General features: G+C 47.4%; 1 protein-coding gene across 1 annotated transcript; it reads right to left on the bottom strand.

Annotated features, from left to right (window-relative positions):
- Positions 1-230: 230 nt before the first annotated feature.
- Positions 231-16,395, bottom strand: USP35 (ubiquitin specific peptidase 35). The gene is made up of 10 exons (XM_050913785.1): positions 15,714-16,395; positions 14,514-14,649; positions 9,937-10,066; positions 8,421-8,522; positions 5,369-5,527; positions 4,743-4,936; positions 4,528-4,621; positions 2,873-2,979; positions 1,075-2,290; positions 231-401 (listed from the first exon to the last, which is right to left on the bottom strand). The coding sequence occupies exons 1-10, from the start codon at positions 16,393-16,395 to the stop codon at positions 231-233; spliced, it is 2,991 nt and encodes a 996-aa protein (XP_050769742.1).
- Positions 16,396-21,419: the final 5,024 nt, after the last annotated feature.

The raw sequence follows: 21,419 nt of genomic DNA, 5'->3' as shown, positions 1-21,419 counted from the left end.
TTGGCAGCTGCTCATCTCCACGTTAGCTTAGTTACATTAAGGCGTGAAGACCAAGTGCATAGGAAGCGGTGGGACCCTCCGGGCGCCTCCAAATCAGCCCCTGAGTCCTTTTCCATTGAAATGTTCCCCAAATCCTCCTCCAAGATGCTCGCTGTCACCAAGGTGAGGAAGAGAAGCCTCTGGCTTCGGGTTGGCCCCGTGGACATTGACTATCTGGTTTAACCCGTTGGCTAGAAGACAAGTCCATGAAAGGAGCCGGATCCGCCCCCGCCCGCTGCCGGGCTGCAGCCCCCTGACGAGCTGTCATCATCCTTGTCCCTGTCAAAGTCTCTCCACCACAGCGGGGATTTCGGCAAGGCGGAAATGTAGGCGGCTCTGTTCCTCGCTTCTTTTTCCTGCTCCTGGGAGAAGGAAGGGGGAGAAATAACACAAGGATATTTGTGGCTAAACGACTTGGGTGGGGGGATGCTCCCACCTTCCCCAGGGAGCCGGGAGCCTGTTTGGTTGCCTCTGGGAGCCTCCTCCAAATTAAACCGGGGTGAGAAGGCCATGTGCTCATCTCTAGAGCTTGGTGGGAGGGATGCAGCAAAGCATTGCATCTCTCCAGCGATCAAAAACCAGCCCTTCCATGTCACCTCTGGGAGAGGAGGGACCCCTCAAATTCCCCTGGGTGGTGCTCATGTTTTATGGGACACTGCTGTTTGGAAAGCAGTGAACTCCAGTTGAATGAAATCTGTTCCAGTTTGTATTCCCAGCTCACCCATCTTTCCCAGGCACTGAGGAGAAAATTTCAGGCAGAGCTGCCTGGGGCGGGCAACAGCAAGTCAACCCGGAGCACAGCCATGAGGTGTGTTGCACCAACCTCAACACGCAATTTCATTGGGAAACTGCAACCTGTTTACACCTAGGTGCTAAAAAGGAAAAGGGACTTGGCTTCAGGGAGCGGGCGGGTATCCGCACGCGCGGATTTATCTGCAGGATGCGACCCTGCTGCTGCCCGGATGGGTGGGAACGTGGCCCATGAGCCGGGCAGCTGCAGGATCGCACCCTGCTGTGCACGGCAGCGGGAGTTACCTGCAAGTAGAGGATGTTATCTTTGGAAATGGCTTCCATCAAGTCCTTATGGAGGGAGGGTTCGCCGTGCAGGCGGCCGGCCTCAGCCAGAGCCTCGTGCAGCAGGCAGCTCTGCCTGCCTGGCCGCTGCCTGTAGAAGAGGACGTAGGCAGTGTCCTTGGGGAAGAAAGACGTGACGTTGCTGACTGATTCGAAGGAGGAGAAGGAAACTCTGGTGTCATTGAAGAGGTACCACTGGATTTCAAAGTCCAACTGCTTGTCGGAGGCCAGTTTCGGCACCCCATCCCGGGGCTGCCCATGGGGGACAGCGTCGGTGCACTCCCTGGAGTAGCAGTAGTAGTGGCCACTCTCGGAGGAGATGCCTGAATGCACCACCACACTGCAGAGGTCATACACAACAGACATGAAGCCACTTCCCGGGGCAGCCCTGTCCTTCCCACGCCGGCAAACCTCCTCGGTTTCCTCTGGGGTGACAAGGATGGGCAGCTTGAGCACCACAGGAATGGAGACGTTGTCCAAGATCTTCTTCCTCTTCATAGTCCGCGGGTCGAAGGAGAACCTCAGCAGCGTGAGGATGAGGTAGTGTGGACCCTCCGTCAGCTCCGCCACCTTCTCGGCATCCTGCAAAGATGCGCATTTCTCACAGTGGTATTTATTCTCTGCTGTCAGTCTCTCCGGGGACAGAAAATAGTTGATTAAGTCTGGGACAGATCTGGAGTCCTTGGGAGCACATGCCTGCTCCCCAAAAGCCGAGGCAGGGTCTTTGGCTGCATCCACGCCAACAGCATTGCCACTTAAGGGATTTGCTGCTTCTCCCGGATCCTGGAAACCCAACGTTTCCACCGGCATCAGTGGGGCTGCAGGATCTCCGGCCATGGGGGCCTTCCTCTGGATCCAAGGAGACCCCGTAAGCTGGCTTGGGTTTTCAGGAGGCTCAATAAACTGTGGGCCGATTTCTTCCACCGGTAAAACAGACGTGCTCCCACGTGCATGCCTGTCTGGTGGGGGAAAAGCCAGGGACAGGTCTGTGAAGGCTTCTTCTCGGGAGGAGACATTCAGACACTTCAAGCAGCGGATCTTTGTCATCATTTTACCCCCAAACATCTTCTCAATCAATGTCTTGTTTAAGTAATGATGCTCCACCGCCTGAGACATCAAGCTGGATTCCTTGAGTTTCTGGTAGATCCTTTTTCCGGTTTTTTCTTCTTCGTGTAATCTGGCAGGGGGAAAAAAGGCTGCGTTATGCACCAATACAACACCAAGAGGTAGTTTCTAAAGTAGGGTTTCTATTCTTCACTCCAAGGGGTTAATCCAGGTTAACCTGCCTGTGCCCAGGGGGCTGGTGCTGTGGGAGGAAGGTAGGGGAGAGTTGGGCAGGATTTGGGAACCTGAGGTCTCCATGTGCCATTGACCCCCCACTTCTAGAGGGGTCACTGGAACACCAGAGATTGGGGATTTCTAGGTAAGAAAAAGGCAAAAAATCAACATTTTACAGAGGAGGCTGAGTGGCTTGTCAGGCAAATCTCTAAACTTGGTACAATTCCCTTTGCCTTCAGAGCAAAGGCAGAAATTTTCAAGCTGAACTAAGTTCTGACCTTACCCCTAAGCCAGCCCAAACAAGGTTTTATCAAGGAGCCCCAGACTGGTCTCACCATCTTTCACCCCAAGCCTCCACTCTCCTAACTCCTGTGGGTTTCAGCCACTTGCCCCATTTGCATGTGGGTCAGCATTAAACATTACATCGGGTCTAGGGATGCTGTTGTCACCGGGCTCCGAAATCATGGCGCTTGCCACATACCGGTCCAGCAAGTACTTGAGATACTCGGAGCAGTCCTGCTGAGCGCCGGGGGTGAACCAGGGTGGCCAGGAGGCAGAGAGGAAACTCTCGGGTGAGATGGCAGGTCGCTGGCAGCAACACAGAAGAAGCGCATTTAATCGAAGGGATTTGGTTCTCACTTCACATAGGGGGATGGAGAGGGAAGAGGAGGGTCTTTCTGGCTGCTTCACTGGGAGCAGGGTACACTTGTGTGCCTGATAAGGTCCCCTTTTTTTCCCCTACAAAGGCTAATCCCAGTGCACAGGAAGACTTTCTTGGTTTGCTGCGAGCCAGGATGGTAAGGATGAATTTCAGCCATTATTTTACATATACTTCTGTAAAATATCCACATGTTTATTTCTTCCTTCAGTTTTAAAATAGTTTATTGGCCTGACTCAGAGACTTCTACTTAATTCAGCCTGAATTTAATTTGATGCTCCATTTAATCTGATCAGGATCTCTCTCACCAAATCCTTTCATAAAAAAAAAAAACAAAGCAAAAAATCCACTAAAATTCCACTTGTCATTCTGATCACTGCAGGCAGGTAATCTGCGTTACCGGATAATGTAATCGCTGCCATTAGGAAGCTGCTGTCTAATTAACATGGAAAAAGACCCATCTTTGGCAAAGAAGTGACTTTATGAACAGTGCGAAGAAGAAAAATAACTAGAAGGCTATTAGGAAATTACAAGGAAACTATTAACCATAAACTACATAACAAGCAAATATGCTTCTGTATTTGCTCATCACAGATCACAGATACCCTAACCTGTCATCAAAAACTAGACTCTTCTATGACCAAATATTAAGTTTAACAGGCTGTCTATATTTTTCCCCCAAAAGTCATCTGTAATGACATAATACCACAATGCAACAAGCCAGCTCTGTCAGTCAAGGCTTGGAAAACAAAGCAGCCCAGATGACTGGGTTCACAGCAAGGGAAAACTCACTGGACTTTCAAAATCATGTCTTTCTAGGGACAGAAGGATATATTTTCAAGAGAGGAGCTAGATATGACCTAGCTGTATCTCCAGGAGTCACTCATTTTAAAGTTCATGTTTCTCAAGAAAGCATTCATAATTAATTTAAGGGTGTTATTTTTATTTTACTTTCCCTCACATACAGAGGATTCAAAGCATCTGGGATCTAAGGGGTTTTTCTTATTATTATTCTTTTAACAAAACCACTTTTAAGGTAATTTTCATCAATTGCTTGTGCTTTGCTGTGAAGCAAGGGGACAAGCGAGCTGCTCCAGTCTTCTTCCTTGCTGCATAGCAAGAAACAAAACCCTCTGCTTTATACCAACAGGCTTTTCAGCTGGCCACATATGTAAACTATTACCAAATGGACTTCATTGTCAAAACTATTAGTTATTACATCAGTCTAACCCAGGAAGACCACAGGCTGAAGAAAGGCAGCCTGGTGTGAACACAGCTCACTTTCATGGGTGATAGGAGCTTGCCTCCTCCACCCCCAAAATTAGCCTCTTTCGTATAAACAAAATTTGTCCCATTATAAAAACCCACCAAGATCCACAGCTCCTTATCAACACGTTGGAGTCGGCAGGAAGCAACTTGGAGACGAGCCTTTCCGCAGCCGACAGTCCAAACAAATAACTAGAACATGAAATAATTACCTGACTGTGCTCCAAAAACGCAAAGAGCCACTGGAGCTTTGTCATCAGGGGCTGGGAGTTGCCCTCAGTTAAATTCAACACCGAATGCCGAAAGCTGCAAAAGCAAAGCAGAGATGCAAACAATAGGATGGAAAATGAGTGTGGGACGCGCAACGCCAGCGCGATGAGCAACCCCTGGAGCAGTCTTGAGTGGGAGCAAGGGAGCAAAAACTCACTCCGAAGCCATGAAAAGAGACTGTATGATGCTGTTCATGTAGCAGGTGTTTCCCAAGTTAATTAACCCGATCTTTCCCGTTTCCGATTTGGACGCCAGGCGTGGGTAGAAGCAGGCCAGCTCGTTCTTCTGGGAGGTCCAAGCATTTTGTCCCAAGAGATGTTTAATCCGGTCTTCATTTGGAATAGGAAGAGCCTTGGAAAGAGAGATCTGTGTTATGAATCGTTAACTTTCCACGTGAAGAATTAGTAACGCGCAACTGCAAAACTCCTCTGCTAGAGGTGTTCACGCAACTCATTTCCCCTGCTCTTTGCATGAACGTGCATCCATGCAAGGAAGTGTTTAGCTGCAGGTATTAGTCCTTTAGAGGCATTCAAGATTAAAGTTATAGCTAAAACCCACAGGCATGATCAGGATTTCTGCAGGCCCACCATAAGAGAAGTATCTTCCCTCAACTTGCCTACGTGGGGCTCAATCTCAGAATTTTAAACCCTTTCTTCTACCACAATTTGAGGTGTTAGGTTACGACATCCCTACCAGTAGGAGAGTCCCTCTGCACTAGGCTGCAAACTAAGATGCCATTTCCATATGGAAAACAGAAAAATGGTTGAGAGGTGCGTGTCTTACTTTAACCGCTTCTAGGACTGGTTCGTAGAGATCTGGAAATCCTGAGAAGCGGAAGAACATGCAGTGGATGAGCTCAGCCAGCTGCTCCAGGCAGCTGGTGGCAGAGTTGGAGTCCTCCTTCTTCAGAGAGGCCACAAGCCTGGGGATGTGAGGGAGCAGCTGGAAAAGGAAAATTCACTACATCAAAAATGGCTCCAATTACTCGCAGAGCTTTAACACACATGCAGGGGAATGAAATTCACCCCCAGGCAGAAAGGACAGTCAACAGGAGTTGACTTCAGTCCCATTCTGGACTTCATCCTTCACCCTATGAACTCAACAGCAACTCTTCTGTTGACTTTAGTAGTGCAAATGCTATAGACCTTGGAGGGTTTCATGTTGCACGACACCTGCAGGTTTGTGCTTGTGCTTTGCCGTGCTGCGTTTACCATTCTTTGTGCAGGTCAATCTCTACTAAATCACACACCCACGGTGGAAAGGAGCGTTATATGCTGACTGCCAAGTGCAGGGATTCAAACCTAAGACAGATGAGTTAGCCTACAAGAAGTGTTCTCTGGTGTGCTATATTTTATTTTATACTGTATAAACTAAACTGGAATTGGTATGGTCGGATGGGTGGCGACAGGCACATAAACAGCACATTTGTTATTTTGCTTTCATCGAGAAAATTTAAAAATGAACAAGCAGATGCAAACACAAATGATACGTTGCTCACGGGCACCCTCTGCTGACTCCACAGAGGGAGATTAATAACCTATTTCCAACCCTGCAGATGTGCTAGAGTGACCCTGAGCACTTACGCAACCTTTTTCATATTTATATATTTTTACCCCAGAACAATCCTGGAGTAGAGTCTCAGGATCCCCAGTCCAGCCATTTCCTAGTCCTCTCTTCCTCCCTTCATCTTCCTCTCTTCGTTCTCTCTCTCTCTCTCTTTCTTTCTCCTCAAAATGTTGGAGATTTTAGCTATTTTCTTTCCAACAGGAAAGTTTTGTTGGGGAAGCAAATAAATCCCAGTACCATTTTATACATCAATATTTTGCCAAGCTGTGATGGGAACAATTCTCAAAACCCTGCAAAGTGCCAGGGCAAACACAAAAAGATAAGAAGGAAGACAGGTTTGTGCCCTGTTTCTTAAAAATAGGGGAGGAAATTTATGCTCGCTGGGCTGCAGATGGAAACTTCAAGCCAAGAGCAACCGACAGCTTTTGGAGTGTTTCAAAATTTGGACGCCCAACTGAAGACAATCCGTTGGAATGACCCTATTTTTAGAAACCGAAGAGTTTCTCAAGAAATTCAGGCACATTTAAAGTGTCTCCAGCTGAGGAATGAAAAAACATCAGTTGAAAATGTTGGCTAGCTTTGCTTTTTTCCAGCCTTATCTGTTTATTCTGTGAACTTTAAGTGAAAAGCTAAATGTAAGGGCTTTAATGAAAAAGTATAAAATCAAACATTAATAGGAGTAATTTTCCATTACTGCTTTTATCAGTTCAATCACTGCAAGCATGCCTTTGCCTTCAGCCTTGCTTTTTAATTACAGCATTTCAGGGGCAATGCCAGTGAGAAGCAGAGCCGTGCCTTAGTGTCAACAGCAAAATAAAATATAAAATATCACTGTGGAAATGAAAAGAGGAGATTCAAATGCTGCTAAAAGTGGTTTTTGCTTTTAACAGTGGAGAATTCATGAAGTGGAAATGTTCCGATCCAGTCTTCAAGTCTTATTGCACTGATGCTGTGCAATGCTTTGAAAGATGACCCATCACTTCAAGAAATGGTAATGGGTGCCACATGTTGGTGACAATTTGAAGTCACATGTGGGATGGGGCCCACATTGAGTCCAATGGACAGTCAGGCACCTGCTTAGGAAACAGCAAGGGCTGTTTAAGAACATATTCCCTGTCCTCCACTGCATGAGCCCTCCGAGATGCTCTCAATGCAAAGGCTTCACCTAACGCATCCCAAAGCCAGAGTGGCAACATCTACCACACCTCAGCTGAAAGGGTGGGAACAAATACGGGGCTGTATCTTCTAAACCTGCCCATGAAACGACATCCTAAGCCAGCCTGGGTCAGCGTAGCCCCGCTCACCTTCCTGCCCCAGGCCACCCCTCCACTTCCTCCCCTTTCCTTCTCCAGGCAAATGCAAAAGTGCAGGTTTGTGGCTGGCCCAGACCCAGACCAAGCTGGGCAATGCTGACCATCAGGAGTTTCTGCTAGGTTAGGTTTCACCTGGGCTCCTTTTACAATGCAGTTCAGCACACGGCCGTACAAATGGCTCAGCACAAGGGAGAGTGATCGGGAGAAGCAAGCGGTCTAAGAGCAAGAGCAGGGAAGAAGAGAACCTCCTCTTCCACCTGCAGGGCTGGCAAACACCAGGTTAAAACGACTGCAAGAGCACTACAGCCACTGCTGATGCGACCCTCAGTGTGGCTTGACCGGCCATCCAATATATCTGCATTAACTCCATCCTCAGCTGGTGGGCTTTGAAGTTGAGAGAGGACCATGGGGATGCACTTGCCCATAGAGATCACTCCTCCAGCTGGTAGAGCACTGAAGAAAAAAGGTGGAGCATGCACACATTGCACGCATTTCAAATCTGGAAGGGCCAAGACCCAACCAGCTTTATACTGATTTATCCCTGGAGATCAGCCATCCAGCTGCTAAGTCTCAAGAGAAATGGGAGGAACCATCAGAGGAGAAAGCAAAGCCTCACTTCTCCTCTGCACCTTGCTCTCTGACATAGGGGGGTTGCTCTGTCTGTGGCAACCAACTCCTTTTAGGCTCAGGACTTGCCTCTGAGTCTCAACACCAGCTCCATGGTGCCCAAAAAGCTGTTTGGGCTGCAGGAGAGGCTACCAGAGGCTACCTGCAGCTGCCAGGACAGGCTACAAGTGGATGGACAGGGTTGGGTTCACATTACTCGGTGAAATCAAGCAGATGAGGGAAATATTCCCCAATATCTTAGCACCTTAGTTTCCCTCCCACCTGTGTTGCCCCACGGCATGGTTACACTCAGGGCAATGCCCTCATCCAAGTGCCGGCCGCAGCCTTACCAAGTGAAATGCCTCGTGGGAGTGCTGGAAGCTCAGCAGCATGTACTGCAGGACGGACAAAGCCCCCTCTCTCACGATGGGGTACAGCAACTTGGAGAAGACCTGGTGGGGGAGAAAAAAAGCAAATGAGAAGGCAGGATGGCACTGCAACACGCAGGAGAAGGGGCCAGCAGGAAAGAGAGGCACTGGGCATCTACCACGGCTGCTGGTCTTTTCCTACTCCATGCTGGATGTTGAAGCAAGCAGCCTGCAGCCAGGTCTCCAGAGTCATCTCCTGTCCAGAGCATGGCCTCAGGGCATCCTAAAAATACCATGTGGGTTATTCTCACTCTTTCAGGCTTGTGCCATGCCTGGCACAGTGAGGTGCAGACCTCTGTAACACTGCTGCATCTCCGTACCTCCTGATGGACGAGGCCGTGCAAGCACAGAGGGATGCCGGATTTTCTAAAATGTGCCTCTTCTGTTTTATTGTGATATTTGGAACTTTATCACTTTCGGGCAAAGAGATAGAAAGCAAAGGCCTTTTTCAAAGGCTAAGTAATGATATTTATCCTGCTTTACAGAAAATGGTGTAAGCTGACAATGCCCTCTACCCCTTTCAGATCATACTTCTGAGAGTTTCCAAAAATCGCATGTTATTTTAAGGGCTGTCTCCCTTTCCTACGCATTAACAACAAAGGGAATGATAAAGAAAAGCCAGAGATGCTTGGCTACTCTCCCACTGCTCAATGCATGTGAGGGATCACAGGGACAAATGCAGTCATTGATAATGTTCCAATACTGATAATTATGGTCTTGATAACTTCTATGGTGACTTCCACTGGAGGCTCAGCCAGGTGTTTTCCCCGTTATATGAAGGAGGGAACAGCAGGAGCGCAGCATGGAATATGTTTTTGAAGTGGTGACGAATTTCAGCGCTTGGTCACACGGTTTTCAGAGCGTAGCAAGTACTCACTGCCGAAACAGGTAATGGCAATGGCAGTGGGGGCTTTACCCACACTAGTAAATGAACTAAGGCCAGGGCTCAGGCTTTAAAACTCACCTGTGACTGTGCGGACTGTTAATATGCTCTCTGGTATGTATTTTGCCTCTGCCAACCAGCACTGATCCAGGCACAGCTGAAGGAGAGCACGTCACGTTCCCAAAGGCAGGTTTTACAAGAGCTCCATAGTTTGGGAAGCAAAGTGTTTGGTTGGCTTGAAAATCCTTGGCTTCTTTTATTTCATAAACTTTAAGATATCAGTACCTCTGCATACCAAGACCTAAAGAACTGCAGGTTCTGGAGAACATCATTCCTAGCTGCAAAAATAGTATCAGCCCACCACCCCATACACAGCAATGCAGCATTTGCAGAGGGTGCAGGGGACACAACGGTCCCTTCAAAACCCCTTGGGACAGCATACTCTTTTCTATACATCTCAAGTCACATCTCATCCTCATTCCGTTGAAAGGCAAGAAAATAACTCAGGTGCAAGAAGTCCGTTGTTCACATTCATGTCTAAAAGAGCCCACTGACCTTTTCAATTTTCGAAAGAGTAACTTCAATCAAGATGCTGAACTTTTTCACCGCGGCCAAACCCTTCAGTAGAGCAATGATCCACTTGTCTATGTTCTTTCCCAGGGGCCAGGACACCCAGTCGATCATCCTGAAATGAAATACAAACTCTTAAGGTAAATTTAATGCACATATTGTGAAAGCCAAGCTCCGCTCTGGGGTAAACCTCCTTCAAATTTGTGTCTAGTCAGTGGGATGACCAAGTAAGAGACGGGCTCTTCATAAGCCATTTCACATGTTATTCAAAGCACAACAGAGCCTGAAGTGGAATTACCCCAATGATATCATCACGCTGTGGTTCATCAGAGGACCAGACCCAAGGCCACAGAAGAAAGTGGGGATTTCTTCCACTAACTTCAGTCAACTTGAGTTCAAGTTTTTAACGCTGGTATGGAGCTCTATATACCACCTGCGTGAGGTGTTGATCGAGGTCTCTGCATTGTTGCTGTCAGAAAACAAGTGATACTGGTATGATCTCTGCATTGTTACTGGTAAGGGAAAACCACTCAGATTCAGATCTTTTAATTCTCTGTGTGGGAAACATTGATTGCCAGAAACACATTTAAAAAAAAAATACTGGTAACCCTAATAGAAGCCAGATATTCCTGAATGTCACAGCTAACAAATTTCATCTATAGCCACTCAACCAACATGTTGTCATGTTTCTGCAAGCAATAAGTACTTTACAGAAGTCACTCATAAAAAAATAACCTCAGACTAAGTGATGACACATTGTTTCTCTTTAAATTTAATGTTAAACAAAAATGGGAAGTAACTAAGGCTTGGGATCTCCAAGAGTCAAACTTTGCTAATCATTTCAGTACCTTTGATTTGAAGATATCCCAGATCTTCAGTCTCCCACCTCAGTCCAGCTATCTTACCCAATCAGTCCCATTTGCTTATCAGCCTGTATCTCATGCAAAATACATGAAGGGAACACAGATAACTAACCACCACAAGACAAAGAAAGAGCAGGAATAAGTGAAGTCTACAAGGAACTGGAAAAATAAAAGTCTAGCCAGTAAAGAAAGCCTGAAGAGCAGAATATGTTGGGATGTTGAGAAATACCAAAAGTTAAGCCAGGCTGGATAATGAAGCAAATACCAGAAAAGCTTCTGCAGACGTTTGCATCAGAGGAGAATAAGGAAAGCCACGCAATCACTGTGTTTGGAGGATGTGATGGTGATTAAAAATATGATATGGCCTCTACATGTGACTTCTAAACTAAACATGTCCTCCGCCTCCATTTTCAGTGAGAGGAAGGAATTGATCAGGGTGGCAAAGAGGAGGCAGATAAAAGATTTGAGAATGGAAACAAGAGCAACAACAGCTGATATGAAAGTGAAACATGAAGAGCTCATGAACTCCAAACAAGAGGAGTTTGTGATTTCCATCATGTAAAATTCATCTCTGGTGAGTTTTAATGATTCTCTTAACTTTGGCATGGTGCTTTATGTGGGAAGAACAGGAAGACAGTTCCTACAATGAAGACAGGCAATGAGGGGATGACTGGGAAGAAGGGATAGTGTGCCACAGGGGGTTACCATAGGTGCCAAAGTCAGGTTTGTCAGGATATATGAATTTCTAGTCAAAGGACAGAAGCAGATCGTATCTGACTGGCTATCTGAAAGGCGGTTACAAGCAACGTTCTTCAGGATCTAATGATGTTAGCACAAACATCCCGAACGTGGCTGTGGAATTTGTGACGATGCAAAGCTGGGAGGCATCACCAACACAAGAGGAGGATCAAGGTATCATGAGGAAGACCCCGATGATTAGACATGTAGAACTGGGAGGAAATGTATTGATTCAAAATGCATGCAAGGCACAAGAAATGGATGCTACGTGACGGTAACTCATCTGCTTGAAGATGACCAGCCAGACACCAGGTGACTACGAGTTCCCAGTGTAACAGTAGCCATGGAAAAGACCAGCACCATGCTGTGGTGCAGAAGAAAAGGTATTTTCTATGGCAAAACAATGACCTCTCAAGCTGTTGTCTAAGGCCATGATGAACCGCACCTGGAACATGGTGCACAAATGTCACCATCCATGTCCAAGACCAATGAACTGAAGTGGGAGCCGGTGTTGCAAAAGCCTGTTAAGGAGGTCAGGGAAATGAAGAACATTTCCTGCAAGAAAAGCTTAAAATAACCTGGCTTGTTTAGCACAGCCACAGGAAAGCAGAGATGGGAAGGGACTGCTCTGCCTGCATACATTGAAGGAATAAACACCAGGGAGGGAAAAGAGCTATTTCAGCTATTTATGTTGGCATAAGATCAAATGAACTGTAAGATGGCCAGAAATACATATAGGCTGGCTGTTAGAAGAGAGATTCGAACCATTAAAGCAACCCAAGGGTGGAACAGCTATGAAAGAAGAGCAGTGGGAGCAAAAGCCCTTCCTGCTTTGAGGAGTGTAGTTGAACATTCATGAAAGGGGTCTGTAATGTCAACGCCTATCAAGCAGGGAGATGGATCCAGAGATCCAAAGGTCCCTCTTCACCCTATCTTCTCTTACACAGGCATAAAATAACTTTGTCCGCTTGAAGCTATTTTTTACCAGCACTAGCAGCTAAGTTACAGTCCTGCCTGCTGCCTGCCTGCATTGCTACAGCAGGAAGAAATTACATTTTAAATTCACATTGCACTTTCCACAATGCAAGATCCACAACTGTTTTGGAAGCCAGGGCCCTAATTTTCCAAAGGAGCCATTGATTTGGTATGCAAAACTTTTAAAAGTTCAGATCCTGATTTCCAGAGGTAGCGAGTGCCTGCATTGCTGTGTGACAGCAGATGCCTTCTTCATCTGGACCTGGGCTCTTTGAAACAGATACACACCCACGAAAAAAAAAAAATGAAAAAAAAAAAAATCAGTGAGTACTTCTGAAGTCATGGATGCACATTAATAGAGTTTATCTGAAAAGAGACAAACTCCAAAAGAAACTCTCTAAAAGAGATTGTGGTGTACACTTATACCAGCAGGTGCCAGGCTTGCTTTTTTTTACCACTCTTTGTTCTTTAAACGCTTGATCAGGAGCTCCACCCCACGTCCAGTTTATTCCCCTGCTACTGACTCCCAAACCTAAACTTTGGAGGAAGAGACTTCTGTATGCAACCAGTTTGTCAGGGATCCTAAGCTGAAAGATCTTTTCAACGCGTACATTTTTCTTTGCTTTTCTAGGCATGGAGCACACACTCATCGGAAGGCCAACGGTCGTGAAATTTTCTGGAGCACCCGTCTGCTGTAAACACGCCGCCAAAACTTCCGCATTTCTCCTAAGTGATCTTAATTACATTTTGAAGGCTCTGCTTAATGTTTGGCTAATTCTGAGTAATCATTTACTCATCCTTCTGCGTGACAAAGAATGTTTTAAGGAATGATGCAATTGATTTTGCAATCTCTATATTTAGACACTGGCGCTCTTAGAGGATTTATTGCCTGGAGCTCGCAGCAGCAGGTTCCCAGAAGGAGAAAAAGATGGAGAAGAGGGTTAAGAACTGAACTGATAACTTAATCTTTTGTCTTGGGTTGCTCTGGACTCTGGGAAAACCATGACCTTCCCCAGCAAGTCAAAAAGAAGCAACCCCTTTCTGCATACATAAAGTTCCCATCAGGAATGATGTGTGTTTCTGTCATGTAACCTTATTGGGGGGACATAAATCCTGTAACAAGAAGAGGAAAAGAGATGTTTCCATCAAGATCAAGTCACAGCAGCTCACTTGAGTTAAGTGCGTGTGCTACTGCATGTGAACGTCACCCATTTAAATGGAAACCTCTAAGGCAAGCACGGGTTGAAGATACTCCTAAGCAAGTCTGGAGCGAGGCACTGGAGCATAGAGGAGCTCTAGGACTTGGACACAAGTGTTCAAGGAAGATCTGGTGATGCCAAAGAGGGCACTGGTTCTGCAAAGACCAGGTCTAGCATGTCAGGTATTATTTCACCCACTACTCTTCATCATGCCTTGACGTCTCCATTGACTCTGCCTGCACAGAGGTCAAGGATAAACATTGTACGGCACCAAGATCCAGACCATCAGCACCACATTCATCTGACAAAGATCGAAGTGGGATCATTGAAACAGTTGGGCATACCTCCCTCTCCAAGATTTTTAGCTGTGACTGGTGATTTAGGATGATGTCCTTCTGAAGGGAGACGGGGATCAACATGAAATTCTGTAAAGGCGATTTTTGTGAAGAAAAGGCCCTCAACAGCTTCTGGAAAAAAATCAAAACTCTTCAAGATATCTTATGTTGGGCATCCCATAACGCTACTTATTTCTGAGAAAAAAGAAATATCAACCAAATAAAATAAAATAATAATAATAATTTAATAAATAAAAAGTCTTTATTCTAGTTCTCTAGGCCCTTGGGGCTGGAAGGAAGGATCTAGAAATTCCCTTTTTCCCCACACACTCCTCACTAGACAGCACCAGTCAAACTGGTTGAGACAAAACCACACAAAGGAACTGAGTGCAGCTTTGGGGCAGGTTTTTCTCCGAACTGAGAATGACGTTCACTAATGCAGCTTCTCCTACCTGCTGATGGCTGTCATCATTTGCACATCAGTGATGCTGTCATCATTGGTTAGGTTTCTTATGACACCATCCATGAGCTCCAGAGGGACAAACTGGACCACACTGGCCAAGGCGTTGGATGGCGCTTCCTGCTCCTCTGCAAGACATGGATGAGCGCCAGCAATGAAGATGTTAGTCGCTGGGAAAACCAGGCACATGAGGTCATTTCTCGTCTCTAAAAGCCAAATCATTTCTGCCTACGTAAATAGAGCGGATAGTCAGCTGGTGTAAATGAGCAATGTGGAGTCCGCACTTAGCTGCGCTAGGAGGACAATTCCCCAAATCCCAGTGTAGCACATAATGAGGATGGGTCATAGGAGATGGGCTGTTGCATGAAGCCATACACAGCCCAAAGGGAGGAAGAGATCACAGGTACAAGAACATTCTTGGGCCAACCCTGGGTCCCAAATTCCCTCTGCTTGCTCTCTTTATACTAAGTACTGCAAATAATTGCAATGGGATGCAACTGCAGATTTGCCTGCCTGGAGCACCTTCCAAAGGATGAGGCTTTCATACAGAGGGCACTGAAAAACCCACCTCCTCGTGGGCTTAGGAATAGCTGAAGCAGGACCCCACCTGCAAAAGGCAGAGAGTCCAGCCTTTCCTGGCACTGGTACCTCCAAAAATCTTCTGAGACCCTCTGCAATAACCTAAAGGCCCCAGAAGCTGGATAAATATCTTCTGTCCCACCCTCCAGAGAGACAGTAGGGCTTCCTACCTCTAGATCAGTGAGAAATAACTCCTTAGGTTTGTCCCTAGTTTCTGGTAAGGAGCAAGCTGTGGGATCCCATCAAGTCAGCTGTAAGAGAGTGACATTTCTAAACACTTTAAAGTCCCACTCTAACCAGCTGCAGATAAGGTGCTTTCCATTAAGCCCAGCTGATGCTGGAAAGTGCTGAACACACAAACTTGTGCTGCAAAAATGTCAACCCAGTTAACAACTTCTGTGAACAGGCTCTGTGTAGTTTCAGGGGATATTGTTTTCCTAGTTTAAAGCCCTGGGTAACTTTTAGGGACGCTTGTTTATTATATTTCAGCTATGGCTGCATTTCTGGACTGGATGAGAACCATGCAAGATGTCAAAACTAATCAAATTTGACTTCATCAGAGCCAACATTTACATTCCCAGCCTTTTTTTTTTTTTTTTTTTTTTTTAATTACCTGTTGAAGAAATGATAGTGAACAGCTCCTTCAAAGAGGGCAGGATGGCTGAGGTCTGAGTCCTCCAGATCCTCTGCAGCAAACCGCTCACTTTGTTCACCTGCTCCAAAAACTCCATGATGTCCTCTTCCCCCTCGGAGATGCACTGGAACTGCCCGATGCACCGGATCAGCTGCTGACAAAACAAGACCTGGTGTTTGCCCGTGGGAATGCACTGAGGATGTTGGGTTAAGAGTTTGCTGATCTTCGCACACTGCTTGGGGCTGGGCCTCTCGCAGACTTTCCGGAGCACCTCGATCCTCAATAAGCTGAAGATGCTGTTTGCTGACGGGCTTTCCAAGACGAACTGCAGTCCTAATTGGATATAATCAAGTACATAATGGCTTCTCTTCCCCAGAGGTCCATAGCCTTCCTGGAGGAGACTCAGCAGGAAGCGGACATTGAAGAACTCCTCAAATTCCTCCGGGTGGTAGTGGCCATAGACCTCCAAAACCTCTTTCCCGATCTCTCTTTTATACTTGGTGTCCCCTGTGAGATAAAGCTTGGTAGAGAGCTCCAGCATGGACCAGCATTGCTCGCTGTCCATGGGCTGCTTCGCTGCCTCAATGACGCGCCTCACAAGCCCTTGCTTCACGTTGTTGGGGTATGAGGACATCACCACAGCCTCCAGTATCTTATCCATCTCTGCTCTCAGCTGCTGAAAGAGAGGAACAAAGCAGTAGATAGTTCAAGCAGGGTCTGCTGAGCTTTCAAGCTCAGGCTGGCAAGGGATGTCAAAGAAGCAAAGCTTGAGAGCTGTCTAGGACCACTATGAAGATGATCATTGTGCACTTTTCATGGTGGCATTCAGAAGTTTCCACTCTGGTGATGTTTGACTGAGACTAAAGCCTGAATGAATACACAAAAATACAGAACTTCTTCAGATTAATCACACATTTGAGCATTTTTGTCTTGTAAACAACCAACTACAGTCTTACACTTGACCCTAGGGATGGATGAGCTCCCTCTCCTCGATGGGTTCAGCAACTCAAGATGGTGCCCCACGTTTCACAAAACCCAGTCCCCGCTGGAGACAGCCTGCCACAGACCCATGGAGGGGCTGAGTGGGGAATTAGGGGAGCCAAGGTCTTCCACTGGTGTCTGCTGGCTCAGGTGTCCTCAAGAGGCAAAGATGCTCCCGATGATTTTATTCCCATTCAGGGAAGGAGAGAAAAGCCCTGGGAAGCAGAGATGGGATTGCAGCCTCTGTGTGCAATAGCAGGGGTGTACGTTTGACATTTACGCCGTGCTGCCAGCCACTCCGGCTGAGTGGTGCAGTCTTGGCTGCTCCCCAGGGACCTGCCGCATTTGTATGCAGGACCGAAGCGAGAGGGGAGAGAAACTGCAGAGTCAGGCAAAGTTTCCCATTCGTCACGGCCCAAATTCACCAGCAATAAAGCGTTACAGGAGAGAGCGCTTAAAAAAAACCCTAAGGATTTCCTTGGAAGAGCTCAGAACAACATTTATAACCAGGTGTTGGATGCACTACTGCACAAGAAACCCCGTTACAGAGTGATAAAATTAGACAGCCAGGATTTCTTAAAAGTTATTACAGGGACTATATATAGGCTCACCCACAGTAGGTCCCCCCGGTGCGATGCACTGCACAAATACATATTTGGAGAACGTCCCTTCCTGGCTATAGCCTGAAAGGGTCCTTGGGGAGGGAGAAGGAGGGTATGTATCATCTTCGTTACCTAAATGAGGGATCAAGGCAGGACAGATCCATCCACGCTCATGTGTGTCTGACCAGAACAATCACCACCTTTCTGTTCCTCAGTTTTCTAATCTGTGAAATGAGGACAACACGCAGCAATTCCTAGTGGGGTTGATTGAAACTTCCTTCGTTAGCACTTGGAAAGCATTTGAAGCTTTTCAAGTGGGTAGTGTTATATTAATGAAAAATATACGTGTAGGTGGCATGTACCCCAAGTATGGTTCTCACAGATGACATCCAGAAGGGACCTCAGAGGATGCCATCCAAGGACCATCCCGTCCCTGGAGTAAGCCTGTATCTGAGCCAGAGAGTATCTTCTCTCCTTGTAGACAGCTGCTTGCTGGTGGAGAAGGAAAACCCATGCCAGATACAAACCTCAAGCTCTGGCTCACAGCTGCTTGGCTGGGAAGCCTTCCCACTCCACCAAACATCACTTCTTCCCATCATTGCTTCCCCCACAATCTCACGGGATGAAAAAAACCATGATTGATACATTCTGGTGGGTTGACGCTGGCTGGATGCCAGGTGCCCACCAAAGCTGCTCTGTCACTCCCCCTTCTCAGCTGGACAGGGGAGAGAAAATATAATGAAAGGCTTGTGGGTCGAGATAAGGACCGGGAGATCACTCAGGAATTACCGTCATGGGCAAAACAGACTCGACTTGGGGAAAAAGATAATTTATTACCAGTCAAATCAGAGTAGGATAATGAGAAATAAAACCAAATCTTAAAAACCCCTTCCCCCCACCCCTCCCTTCTTCTCGGGCTTAACTCCCAATTTTCTCTACCTCCTCCCCCCGAGCGGCGCAGGGGGACAGGGAATGGGGGTTTGGGTCAGTTCATCACACGTTGTTTCTGCTGCTCCTTCCTCCTCAGGGGGAGGACTCCTCACACTCTGCCCCTGCTCCAGCGTGGGGTCCCTCCCACGGGAGACAGTCCTCCACGAAATTCTCCAACGTGAGTCCTTCCCACGGGCTGCAGTTCTTCACGAACTGCTCCAGCGTGGGTCCCTTCCATGGGGTGCAGTCCTTCAGGAACAGACTGCTCCAGCGTGGGTCCCCCGCGGGGTCACAAGCCCTGCCAGCAAACCTGCTCCAGCCTGGGCTCCTCTCTCCACGGGGCCACAGGTCCTGCCAGGAGCCTGCTCCAGCACAGGCTTCCCATGGGGCCACAGCCTCCTTCGGGCATCCCCCTGCTCCGGCGTGGGGTCCTCCACGGGCTGCAGGTGGATATCTGCTCCACCGTGGACCTCCGTGGGCTGCCACGGGACAGCCTGCCTCACCATGGTCTTCCCCACGGGCTGCAGGGAATCTCTGCTCCAGCGCCTGGAGCACCTCCTCCCCCTCCTTCTTCACTGACCTCAGTGTCTGCATGGCTGTTTCTCTCACATCCCACTCCTCTCTCTGCTGCAGCTCCAATTTAGCAATCTTTCCCCTTCTTAACTATGCTATCCCAGAGGCACTACCACCATCACTGATGGGCTCAGCCTTGGCCAGCGGCAGGTCCGACTTGGAGCCAGGGAAGCTTCTGGCAGCTTCTGACAGGAGCCACCCCTGTAGCCCCTTCCCCACCACACAAACCCAACACAGCTCCTCATCGCATTGTTTTCACAGGATAGAAGACATAAGCAGGACTCTTAAGGGATCAGCCTGCATTAAACCAGTAACAAATGAGAACAAGGCAAGAGGAGAGAATAAAAGCCCACAGGTAATGCCTTTTCACCTCAAACAGAAAGTACCACAGTGACAGCAAAGGCTAAAAGCCAACCTGGAGAGCAGATGGGGCTTGCAGACAGACCAGAAATCAGGAGGAGCAGTTGTCCTAGCTGTAGCTCAGTGGTCACCTTGGCCATACAGAGACTGGCACAGACCTGCAGTCAAGCTGGTACCCCCTTCACCTCCTCTCTGCAGCTTCGCAGCCTGAGCCCTGACACCCTGAACATCTGGTACATAGATAAGGGACCAGGAGGAGACAGGAGGATCTACAGTGTTCACTGGTTGTGTCTCACCGTTACGTGGTTACTTCCCTGGAGCAATCCATGCTGAGCCTGGCACAGCGGTGTGGAAACACCACACAGGCAGGATGGTCAAAAAATGGCTACAGACCTTTTAGACCTAACCCCATAAATCACCGCAGTCTGCAGCTCGCTGGTGTACACGGTGTTGGGTGGCCTCGCTGCCCATCTCGGGGGTGATGGTTGCCCACTGCTGTCCCCTGTATGACTGGGCTTTTAGCTACTTTAGCGTTGCCAAACTTCACGCAAATTTTCAATGCGGAGTCTACTGCTGTCTGAATTTTGAGATAAACTTGCAGCTCCTGAAAGGGCTTGGATCTTTCTCAGGCTGATCACAGAAGGGGACGTGAGGATGGGTCACCCCAGCCTCGCTGCCTGGAGTGCAACAAGGTCTCGTCTGACATAGTGCCATGAGGACAAGGCTGAAACAAACTCCCTCCATAGTCAATAGACAAACAAGTCCCAATGGAGAGTATCTAAGGACTGTAAAGGCAAACCGTCTTCCTCATCAGGAAATGTCGTAATGTCTCTTACTGACATTAGGACCTCAAAGACACGCGGGGAGAACAACCTGAGTTGACCTTGTGGTGGAGGGTCGATGCTCTCCTCACCAATGAAGGACTTTACAGTACAAGGTTGGGCTTTAGATAACACAGTCCCACCTACACCCCTCTAACTACCCTCGTGTCAGCAGGAGGGGACAAACAAGCCCGTGTTTCTGTTGTGTATCATCAGGGCACACCAAGCCGCTCCCTGGGTGTGGGCCAGACGAAGCCAGGATGGAGGATGCTAGCCAGGGAGCCCCTAAGAAGGAGACATTCATAATATATATTACAATCTTAGAACTACATTAAAACAACATTCAAGCTGCTTTGCAATATGTAATAATAAATATTACAGTCTTAAAACTGCACTAAAAGAGCATTCTACACTAAAAGATCATTCACATGTCGAAGGTTAGGAATGAAGATGGCTAATTCAACCCCAGCACAGCTCCAGATGCTTTCAGAAAGATATTATTTAAAGGATCTCATATTAACTTTTTTTTCCCCCAGGACCTGCCTGGAGAATGAATCAGGGTTTGCAGTGAAGGAGACTGTTGTCTGTAAGATCACTGTCTCATTTGTTGTAGAAATTGGAAGTGTGTCATAAATAACCCAGGGAACTGCAGGAGAGGGAAGGACAGTTTCATTGCTGGGCAGCTGAATGCTGCCTTGGAGAGCTGGTCCCTGGCTCTCCTCTGTTTAATACTGAAATAAAGAGACTAAATAGTCAGATAATCAGGCTTCTATAATGAGTGCTCCTGAAGGGGACAACCTTTCTGCACTTCATCTTCCTCACTGGCAATAACAACTCACGGAAAAGTTGGGAGGATTGGCTTATTCCTGCTTGTAAAGAGAATCAAGTTCCTGGAGCACAGGAGGATGCTGTAGAAGGTCAAAGTTAATTATTATTAATCTGAAGAGCCACTTTGAGGTTCCCATCTGTTATGCAGCTCACATAAAACAGAAAGTACACAATATGAGCTTTGCAGTGAAAAAGAAAAAATCCCATGAAATGGCAAAACTGTTTGGCTCCCCTGGTGAACGACTGGCAGGAGCAACATGGGTAAAATCACAGACTCAGGAGGGAAGGGACCTTGGGAGGTCTCCAGTCCAACCCCTGCACAAAGCTGAAATCAAACCAAGCTGCTCAGGGCTTTGCCATTTAGGTCTTGAAAACGTCCCAGGATGGAGATCATACAACCATCGTGGGCAACCTGCCCCAGTGCCTAATTAGCTCATAGTGGGAAGGTTTTCTTTATTTCCAGTTGGAAACTCTTGTTTCAATTTATGTCTGGTTTTTTCTCATTCTCCTGCCATGCACTGCTGTGAAAAGCCTGGCTCCATCTCCTGAATAACCTCCTTGTAGGCGCTGGGGGGCTGCTATCAGTCAGT

The sequence above is a fragment of the Gymnogyps californianus genome, chromosome 1 (genome assembly GCF_018139145.2).
Source record: "Gymnogyps californianus isolate 813 chromosome 1, ASM1813914v2, whole genome shotgun sequence".
In the NCBI taxonomy this organism is placed as follows: domain Eukaryota; kingdom Metazoa; phylum Chordata; class Aves; order Accipitriformes; family Cathartidae; genus Gymnogyps; species Gymnogyps californianus.
This window is presented reverse-complemented; position numbering and strand designations above follow the sequence as displayed.